This window comes from Siniperca chuatsi, linkage group LG17, assembly GCF_020085105.1.
Source record: "Siniperca chuatsi isolate FFG_IHB_CAS linkage group LG17, ASM2008510v1, whole genome shotgun sequence".
NCBI classification, from domain to species: domain Eukaryota; kingdom Metazoa; phylum Chordata; class Actinopteri; order Centrarchiformes; family Sinipercidae; genus Siniperca; species Siniperca chuatsi.
The window spans coordinates 27,414,927-27,425,510 of NC_058058.1; the positions used below are offsets into that span (position 1 = coordinate 27,414,927).

Consider the following 10,584-nt stretch of genomic DNA (forward strand, 5'->3'; position numbering starts at 1 on the left):
TTGCATTATCCCAGTGCTGCTGCCACTGATTTATCATTCTGCACACTGTGCCTTTCCCTCTGATTTTGATCATTTAATACCAATTTCAACATTTCCTTTTTTTACTGCTTCTTTTGCCAATTTGTCTGCTCTCTCATTTCCCCAGGACACCTGAATGTGCGGGGACCCACATGAAGACAATGTTTTTCCCTTGCCTAACTATTCTTGAGTTAAACAAGATTTGATAAAGCAGATCCTGATGACTTCTGGCTGTACCTGTCTTAATACTTGCAAGGGCCGACACAGAATCACTAGATATTAAAATATTGCTACAACTAATCTGTTCAGTCCATTGTAATACCATCAACATGGCAAACAATTCAGCAGTGTTCACATTGAAACAATCAGATGTTCTCCTGCTAAATCCCACCTGGTAACTAGGTACAGCAACTGCAGACCCTGTTGCATTTGTTTGAGAATCCTTTGATCCATCTGTGAACACTGTCTTTATATTTACGGTCCCTATAACTATAGTATTCACTGGTTAAATTGGCAGTCTTATTACTGTGCTTAATCTTAAGTAATTCCAGATCTACACATAGATTTTCTAATTCCCGGACAGGTCTAATAGGCCACACCATGGTTGCACAAAACTCTTTATCATATACTCCATATCTTTTGCCATTTGCTCTCCTGTCCAGCCAAAACGCTCTTTATGAGTTCTCGCCTTCTCCCAACATGCCTGCAGCACCCTTTTTGTGGGATGGCTATCTCCATGGCCCCTTAGGTTGACCCAGTAATTGGTCAACCTAAGGGGCTGTTTCCAATGTAACCCCAATGACATTTCACCTGCTTCAACTTGGAGAGCACACACTGGGGAAGTTCTAACTGCAGGCACACCTGTTCTCAATCAAGAAATCACTTAAACAGGACCTGCCTGACAAAGTGAAGTAGACCAAAAGATCTTCAAAAGCTAGGCGTCATGCCAAGATCCAAAGAAATTCAGGAACAAATGAGAAAGAAAGTAATTGCGATCTATCAGTCTGGAAAAGGTTATAAAGCCATTTGTTAAGCTTTGGGACTCCAGCGAACCACAGTGAGAGCCATTATCCACAAATGGCGAAAACATGGAACAGCAGTGAACCTTCCCAGGAGTGGCCGGCTGACCAAAATTACCCCAAGAGCTCAGCAACGACTCATCCAAGAGGTCACAAAAGACCCCACAACAACATCCAAAGAACTGCAGTCTGTCGTAAAAGTAACACAGCATTTCAGAAAAAGAACATCATACCAACAGTAAAATATGGTGGTGTAGTGTGATGGTCTGGGGCTGTTTTGCTGCTTCAGGACCTGGAAGACTTGCTGTGATAAATGGAACCATGAATTCTGCTGTCTACCAAAAACTCCTGAAGGAGAATGTCGGGCCACCTGTTCGTGACCTCAAGCTGAAGCGAACTTGGGTTCTGCAGCAGGACAATGATCCAAAACACACCAGCAAGTCCACCTCTGAATGGCTGAAGATGAACAAAATGAAGACTTTGGAGTGGCCTAGTCAAAGTCCTGACCTGAATCCTACTGAGATGCTGTTGCATGACCTTAAAAAGGCAGTTCATGCTGAAAAACCCTCCAATGTGGCTGAATTACAACAATTCTGCAAAGATGAGTGTGCCAAAATTCCTCCACAGCACTGTAAAAGACTCATTGCAAGTTATCGCAAACGCTTGATTGCAGTTGTTGCTGCTAAGGGTGGCCCAACCAGTTATTAGGCTTAGGGGGCAATCACTTTTTCACACAGGGCCATGTAGGTTTGGATTTTGTTTTCCCTTAATAATAACAACAACCTTCATTTAAAAACTGCATTTTGTGTTTACTTGTGTTATCTTTGACTAATATTTAAATTAGTTTGATGATCTGAAACATTTAAGTGTGACAAACATGCAAAAAAATAAGAAATCAGGAACAGGGGGCAAACACTTTTTCACACCACTGTATGCTCTCTCCATGTTAATCTCAGATCAAAATACACTCCCAAAAATCAAACTCTCAACTCAAGTTATTTCCATACAATTTCAAATTACATTTCCTGAGTTTCTTTCTTGTGAAGATCATAGCTTTTGTTTTTTCCACTGAAAATTTTTTAAATCCCCATTTTGTTCCCCACTTTTCAACTTGATTAATTCAGTTCTGCATTTTCTTAACTATGTGTTCAACTTTTCTGCCTCTTTTCCACAAAGCCCTGTCATATGCGAACAGTGATCTGCCCATATCCATTGGAATATTTACAAATATATAATTTATCATAATGGAAAATAAAGTTGGACTTACTACACTCCCCTGAAGCGTCCGTTTTCTACAACATATTGGCTTGCAGTGGCGGCTGGCCAATAGAGGGTGCTAGGGCACCACCCTCCCTGAGCCCTTGAGCCACAAAAAAAACATTATTACTAATAATAATAAATTAAACAAATCAGATTCCTTAACTCTAATCCGAAAAGGGCGATTATTTCATCACCCAGATCAACCTGACCTCGCAGTTAAACAGCAGGCTAGCTAGAAAGGGAAGCAGTGTATGCAAGGCTTCTCTCGTAGCTAGTCCACTAGGCCTGGCTAGCTGGATGCAGTCATGTTAATGACTTTTCTGTCTGAGAAAGTAGGGAAACATGAGAACACCAGGGCACACATGGATAATTCTGTCAAGCTAGCCATATTTGGCAGAGTGAACATCACTACACAGCTGGACGACGCCCACAGGATCACAGTGAGGAGACACAGTGAGGAGGTGGATAAAAACAGGCACATTTTATCCAAAAGAATTGATTGTGTTAAGTTTTGTGGGGCTTTTGAGTCAGCCTTGCGAGGGCATGACGAGACAGACTCCTCGGATAACCCTGGCATTTTCACAGGATTGGTGGATTTTGTTGCCTCCCTAATGCTGGGGGAGCACCTTGACAGCTACAGTAACTTACCGTTTTAAAGGCAGTCAAAGACGGTACAAAAGGAGCAGCTGGACTACATGCTGCCAGTGCTAAAGTATTACATTCTGGAGGAAGTAAAGAGCACTGATTTTATCACCATTCAAGCAGACGAGACAACTGACATTTCCACCCACTGCCAGCTGGTGCTTGTGCTAAGCTACATTGAAGCCAACAGCAACATCCAATAACGGTTTTTCAAGTTCATTACCAGCCACCGACAACATTACTACAGGCTTCAAATTGACAATGAATAACCAAGTATCAAGCAGATGTAGTCAAACTCTGACTGGCAGTGTACATTTGTTCATGTTCAGCCCCAGTGTGTGTTTTTGTGCGATGTGCACAGATGACATTTTAAAACATTTCTATTATTTATATATATATATATATATTTTATATTATACTGAATTCACCTATGTGGGTGACCAAAATAAGATGTCCTGATGTGTTTGTCAAGGTGTTACTTACTGCTTTATTTTATTATGGAATAAAATAATAGTTACATATTTAACTGCAAAGTAGTAATTCCTTTTTGACATTAACTTTTTTTTGCATAAAATCATATTTGAATGTTTGCTGAAATTGATGGCACAGCCCTACCTAGAAAATGTTCCACCAACCACCACTGTTGGCTTGATAACTCTGTCCTGTCTTCACCTGAATAGTTCTTCCATCTAGAAAGGTTATAACCCGATTTAACATTTTCCCTCCGATTCCCATTAAATGTAGTTTGATTAGAAGCCCCTCTTTCCATGTCATAGGCTTTCAACATCAAAAAACACTTCAACTATTGTCTCTTTATTTACTTGAGCTTTCCTTATTTAATATTCTAGACACAACACTGGATCCACAGTATTCCTTCCAGTATTCCTTTCCTGAATCCACTTTGATATGTAGCCACCATACCTCTATTTTCCAAGTAGTACATTAACCTCTCATTTATCATACGTTCCATTAATTTACAGAAGTGTGATGTCAAGGCAATTGGTCTGTAGTTGCCAGACCTGCTGGCATCTTTTCCAAGTTTCCCTATTGGAATAATTATCGCCTCTTTCCGCCTCTTACATAATTCATCTTTACCAGGAGCAGTCTTTCCCAGCCATGTTTCCAGGTAATGTGACCTTAATATATGAGCGTTCCTGTTTGTCTTGTTCTTCTTAAGCTATTTTCAATGGCGAACTTGAAGGGCAGTTCCACCTCCTGCTGAACAGAGATTGGAGAGTATGGACTGGGATTTATGACCTCTGAATAAAGAAGTGAACTGTACTGTGTTATAATTGCGGCGTTTCTAATATTTTGTCCACTCCATTTATATCAGTGATGGTAGGATAAATAACATCTTTCTGTATAATGCAGTACAGTTCAACAGCATTTCATTTATTTCCTATTGAACTGGCCTAACACATCATAGTCAACTGTTGATGGATAACTTTTCTTGACATTTCCAACATCTCTACTTCTAAAGCCCACATATACTTTTAAAAAAACCCACAGCAAATCCTTAAAGCCGAGTCGAGGCTGAAGAGAATTGGGTTTTTCAAGCTGACACACAGGCCTTACGCCCAAAATCCACAACTGATCTTAACAGTTCTTACAGCTTTCAAAGCTGCTCTGACTTCCTACCTGACCTCTTCTAATTCATGCCACTCAAAAGCCATTTTACAGCAATCATTTGTTAATGGTCCCTGTAAGCCCAAAATCAAATCAGACTCCCAAAAATCTGATATCAGCTCAGTCCACATCTCTTCCATAAACTGTAGGTTGAGCCTTCTCATATTCTTCAATAGACAGTCAACTTTGCTGACTCATTGCTGGGTTGAACAATTTTGCACAGTTTAGTACAATACGGATATGGCGTGCTGTTTACCTGGCTCACAAACAGTGCAGTGCACATAGAAGTTGCACACACACTAGACACTGACTCCTGCCTGAATGCATTCTGTCACTTTATGTGCAGAAGTGGACAAGTATCCATTATGCGTTCAGATAATGTAATTTTTGTAAAACTTTGTTGGCGCTGAGCTGCGCAAAGCCATTTAACAGTGAAACCAGTCGAAGATCCAAGATGCACTCATGCAAAAGGGAATACAGTGGGTGTTCAGTCCACCTGCAGGATCTCACTTTGCAGGAGTGTGGGAATGACAGATAAGATCCGTACAGAAGATCCTGAAGTCTGTGCTGAAAGAGCAAACAGTTAACAACGAATGTTCACAAACATTGCTATGTGAAGTGGAATCAATCTTAATCAGGGGCAAGTGGCCGGGGAACTGAAGAATAGAGCTGGTGATTTCAGGCAGATTACCTGGGGACAGGGCAGAGGCTGAGCAGGAAACCTCAGGCGCCTGCGGCCTGGACAGAAGCAGAGGTGTGGACCTCAGACCGACAGCCTGTCCAAGACAGATGTAAGGAGCAGGTCGACCAGGAGACAGGGCCGAAGAACAGAGCACCTCTGGACGACTGTGCTGTGTGTATTTTGGCAGTTCATATCCCCAAGAGGCAGAAACAGGGAATGGCAACCCTTTCCTACTGATGTTAGTGGGTGTTAGGTGTGAAAGGGGCTTAACACAGGCCTGAGGTGGGATGAAACACCGACCAGAACAAACGAGAACTCCCGCAGTGAATAAAACAATTTACAGTCAATGAAAATAGTCTTTAAGTGATGACTGCATGATTCCCTTAAAACTGTGACATCTCTACACCAACCTTCGTTTATATAGAGGCAGTAAACATGTTGTATCTTATTTGTTTAATTTGTACACAAACAGTTATGTACAAATTACAATTTCTTGTTTTACAAAGTTTTGTGCTGGAACTATTTTTTGACAAGCTACAGTTTATAAATCCACTGAGCAATTCTGTGCAGTGTCTCAGCTAGGTTGCCATATACAGTCAGTGAGCACAGGTTTTGGTCTCCACACAGTCTGGTTCTGTTTATGAAGAAATTAAACAAATTAGTACAACATATATAAATATCAGCTTTAGAGGTGTTGGCATGTGTATTTTTGAACTTTGGATAGAGCTATGTTTAAAATTGGTGCATGTATTTGTTACTTCTAGGTTGGACTACTGCAAGTCCTTATTATCCGGCTGCCCGAATAAGTCCCTTAAGACTCTCCAGTTGATCCAGAATGCTGCGGCACGTGTGCTGACAAGAACTAGGAAAAGAGATCATATCTCTCCAATATTAGCTTCTCTGCACTGGCTCCCTGTAAAATCTAGAATAGAATTTAAAATCCTCCTCACCTACAAAGCTCTTAATGATCAGGCACCACCATATCTTAAAGAGCTCATAATACCTTATTATCCGACTAGAACACTGCCCTCCCAGAATGCAGGGTTACTTGTGGTTCCTAGAGTCTCCAAAAGTAGAATGGGAGCCAGAGCCTTCAGTTATCAAGCTCCTCTCCTGTGGAATCAGATCCCAGTTTGGGTTCGGGAGGCAGACACCATCTCCACATTTAAGAGTAGGCTGAAGACTTTCCTCTTTGATAAAGCTTATAGTTAGGGCTGGCTTGGGTGAGTCCTGAACCATCCCTTAGTTATGCTGCTATAGGCCTAGACTGCTGGGAGACTTCCCATGATGCACCTCTTTCCTCTCTCCCTCTCCATCTGTATGCATTTTATCCCATTACTGCATGCTGTTTTTTGGCTAACTGTCAGAATTGTAATGCTCAAACCATTTGGCCATTAAATGCCGTGAAAATTTAGCTGTGAATACTCAGAAACAGACTGTGAGTCATTTCACTGCATTGCTTTCCCCAGTTGTAATCAAAAGTGCTCAATTTCAGTAAGTGAGTTTTCCTGATTTGTTCCAAACTGATTTGTTGGTTCTTCTACAAAGGTGATCCAGTCTTTACTGTGTGAAAAAGGAAGCATCTTTGGGATGTCTTAAAGCCCCCATTTACTCCCACTGCATCTTTAATTCAGCCAATATATCAAGGCCAATGAGTTTTCGTACGATAATAAAGTCATTCAAAAATCAGCATCAATACGCACAGCAATCACACACGTTTTCTTCAGGAAATACTTCTAGTTTTCGAATGTTGCTATGTGAATGAGACGGTGTAGTCCCTCATTCGTCCAGGAGTGTTCTATCATAGAAAAGGTTTCAGACATAGAAATGGGACGGGAAGTCATTCCCGTCCCATTTCTTCACAATTGAGAATGACTTCCGGATGGGAGCCGAAACGTCCTGATTCTGAAAACAGTGTCCAGATGACTACGACTGAAACCTTTTCTATGCTATGTGAATGAGTATAGCTTATATTCTTTGTTCAGGAGTATGGATGAAGTTGACACTAAAAATTATTTTTATGTTTATTTATTTAACATACTCCACATCTAATATTATAAATATTATTATTGTTTTGGTTTACTGGATCGCAAAGTCAGCTACGTTTCCAGCAGCAGCTGGAAGCAGTGAAAAAAACTCTGTAAAGCCACTGTGCACTTCCTGTCCAGCAGCAAACAGCAGACAGACACAGTCAGCGACTAGCTAGCAAACAGAGTGGGGTATTTAGCAGCTAAAGAGCCAGAGATTTTTCTCAGGAGTTGGAGGAGACCAAAACACAGCTAAAAGAGAGTGAATATTGACAAGTGGGCTACACTATTTCCATGAAAACTGAGTGGACTCCATGCACTCATGAAGACTGCGAGACGCAACTGAAAGCTCTGGGAAAGAGCTAGTGAGTGGACACTGAGTTACAACTATTTTGTCAAACTTTATTCAAAGTGTGAATACTAATACTTCAGGATCAGTCACTGAGATGCTCTGCAGTGAGTCTTTGCTCCTTCAAACTTATATTTACAATCCATGTGTTGAGAAAGCATCCAACTATCTGAAAGCAACACTGGCAGACATGAGAGCAAATGCATGGAGAGGAATGGAGAAGGCGAGTTGGATTTCCTCTCAGGAGTCCTCCTTCTCTTGATATCTGTAACACCAAAATCAAAATGATCACACAGCAGCACAAAATGTTCAAATGAAGTTCCTCAACCTACATTGTGTTCATATTGATTACCTGCAGTGTACACAGGTGAAGAAGACAGTCTGTCCTTCATCTGCAGATCTCATCTGCCTGGTGTGGTAAACCATCCCCTCTTTATTGCAACGAGAGCAGCGTCTGTCAATCTAGAGGGAGCAGGTGACCTCATTAATACAGTGTGCAGTTGTTACTATCACACACAGCGGCCAGTGAGCAGCAGACAGACTGTTCTTACCACAGGTCCCTTCAGTTCAGAGTCCTCCTCGTCCTCTACAGCCACCGACGACTGCTCCACAGGGTTGAAGATGACTGTAGAGCGGATCTCCTGGCCCGAGAACTCTGGACGATAAAATACATCTATGTAAGGGATAATCGGTGGAAATCTGTGCCTTATCTAATTTATGATAAACAATTTGCATATGGATGATTTTCCCCAATGAAAACTGTTCACAGTGAGGTGTGTGGATTATTTAGTGTAAAAGGGACATTGTTTCTGGATAGGCACGTTACTGTTGAATTTTATGAAGTTACATTTTCAGTGCTTATAGCACCACAAACTAAATTCCATTCACCTCCATTGTATTGGGGTGGAGGCAGAAATCCCAAAACTTGGACAAATCAAACCAAAACTATTGGAATGGTTAGATACCACTAAAAGAAAGTAAAAAATTTTTTTTTTTGTAATTTATTGAACCGACCCTCTAAATGCCAGCTTCTCTGCTCTTATGATTCAAAAGAAATGTAATTAAAAATTCTACAGAAGGCCTTTAAGAGGCAGATCAACAGTGTTGTTTGTGACATTTCAAAGGTGAAGAAGAACATGTTCCCTTTTAGGTATATTCCAAAATTAGTCGGACAGAATCTCAGTGTACTGTGGAGGTTTCTGTGCTAATGTACACCCTTTCAATTTATTTATTTATATAGCGCCAATTCATAACAGAAGTTATCTCATTGCGCTTTTCCTATAGAGCAGGTCCAGACCGAACTCTTATCTATAATATTAATTAATAAGATCCAACAAATCCCACCATGAGCAAGCATTTGTCAACAGTGGCAAGGAAAAACTTCCTTTAAGAGGCAGAAAACTTGGACAGAACCAGACTCAATGGTGGGCGGCCATCTGCCGCTGCCGTGTTAGGTTTTGTGCAAGGAGTACATGCACAAAACATGATTAGAATGGAATGTAACTAAGTCTTTCCTTTAATGTCTGTCTCTGTGTTCCTCACAGTCACACTCATGGACTGGGATTGGGAGTTTAGAGAGCGTGCAGGACATGACAGAGAGTTGGTACCTGCTACAGGGATGCAGAAGGAGCAGCGGGGGCAGCGGACTGTGTCCTGTATTCCTGGAAGAGGAAGAATGTTCCCACACTCTGGGCAAAAGTTGGGATCACCACCAAAACACGACATCTCTGTTTGAAGAAAAGGAGCCTTGGTACTGTACTTCAGGGGAAGACAGACTAGTAGAAATCCTAAATTCCACAGTCCCTGTTAAACACAGTATACACCAGCTGTTGTTTTTTTACAATGCACGTAAGCATAACTGTCATATTAGACATACTTGAGACTTTGTAATAAATTAAATAGTTTTCTAGTGTTAGTCCTTGTTGTAAAGGTTTACAGTATTGTGCTTGCTACAGTATTGTATGGTGGGGCTACACTTTTGCTTACATTCACGGACTGTGCTTTTCAAAGTCAGATTCTAGGACTAACCTTCCAAATAAAATGAAAATATTAACATAGCGTGTCCATACGAATTTAAAGCACAAAACAGCACAAAACAGCATAGGGATGTAAGGGGGCACGTCACTTTTGCACGTGAGAATAAATGGACCAAATCTGCAACAGTTATCTAACGTTATATTCAACTTTAGCTACATCAAACGGACATTAGTTTTCATACCAGATTTTAGTTACTTACCTGTTCGATGTGTAAAATAATGTTACTACCTACAAATAATACGCGAAACAAACGATACGTTTCTGTATCTAATGTTACTGTAAGTTTGGCATCTGCATGGTAACACCACACACTGCGGGGTCTTTCAACTCCTCACCGTCGCATGCTGAGACGTCATTTGGGTACGCTAACATTAGCGCTTTTACTTTGACCAGACGTTGTGCTTCATTTTTTTTCTCTCGTAATGAGTATGTCTATTGCCAAACGTCATTTTAAACCAACAGTACATGCAGCATTATATGTGTGAGTTTTTTAATGTTCGAATTTGATCCGTGAACTGGTTTAGCAAGCGAGTTGATGACTTGCTTGTTAGCCGTCGAGCTAACTGCGGCTAGCTTTTGACAGGTTAACGTGAGTAACTTTACAGTAACTACATAGTCCATTAACGTCCCTTTATTCACATAAGCCAACCAAATATCACACACTAGTTTCTCTGACAGGTAGGGGTCGGGGATGTTCACCATACCGAATTCCTTTTGATAGTTAGCTAGGTTAATATGGTTTGTTATCTACAATTAAATGTATATAAATATCAAAATGCCAAATCAACAATACTCTAGCATTTCTCTCCGTTTGGTATATAGCCACAAAACCACATTGCATGTCTTTCTTCTTCTTCTGATGTTTTATGGCGGTTGGCAAACAGCTTTTGGTGCATTACCGCCACCTTCTGAAATGGAGTGTGG

At 40.9% G+C, this 10,584-nt stretch overlaps 1 protein-coding gene across 4 annotated transcripts; it reads right to left on the reverse strand.

Moving 5' to 3' along the window:
* Window positions 1-7,655: 7,655 nt before the first annotated feature.
* Window positions 7,656-10,502, reverse strand: polr1h (RNA polymerase I subunit H). 4 transcript variants are annotated; one of them, XM_044172344.1, is made up of 5 exons: window positions 10,365-10,502; window positions 9,231-9,426; window positions 8,175-8,278; window positions 7,976-8,085; window positions 7,656-7,888 (listed from the first exon to the last, which is right to left on the reverse strand). In XM_044172344.1, the coding sequence occupies exons 2-5, from the start codon at window positions 9,346-9,348 to the stop codon at window positions 7,864-7,866; spliced, it is 357 nt and encodes a 118-aa protein (XP_044028279.1). In that variant the 5' UTR covers window positions 9,349-9,426; window positions 10,365-10,502; the 3' UTR covers window positions 7,656-7,863. The 4 variants fall into 4 exon arrangements, with proteins under 4 accessions (XP_044028279.1, XP_044028280.1, XP_044028277.1 ...); XM_044172345.1 differs by having other exon boundaries at window positions 9,231-9,350; window positions 10,365-10,501; XM_044172342.1 differs by having other exon boundaries at window positions 9,860-10,477.
* Between the last annotated feature and the right edge of the window lie 82 nt (window positions 10,503-10,584).

What these genes read in the sequence shown, in the direction of transcription:
- polr1h (XM_044172344.1), bottom strand. Translation starts at nt 9,348, where the DNA reads ATGTCGTGTTTTGGTGGTGATCCCAACTTTTGCCCAGAGTGTGGGAAC. An exon ending in CTGAACTGAAGGGACCTGTG is followed by an intron (nt 8,086 to 8,174) that starts GTAAGAACAGTC and finishes TGCTCCCTCTAG; the next exon opens with ATTGACAGACGCTGCTCTCG. An exon ending in TTCACCTGTGTACACTGCAG is followed by an intron (nt 7,889 to 7,975) that starts GTAATCAATATG and finishes TTGGTGTTACAG; the next exon opens with ATATCAAGAGAAGGAGGACT.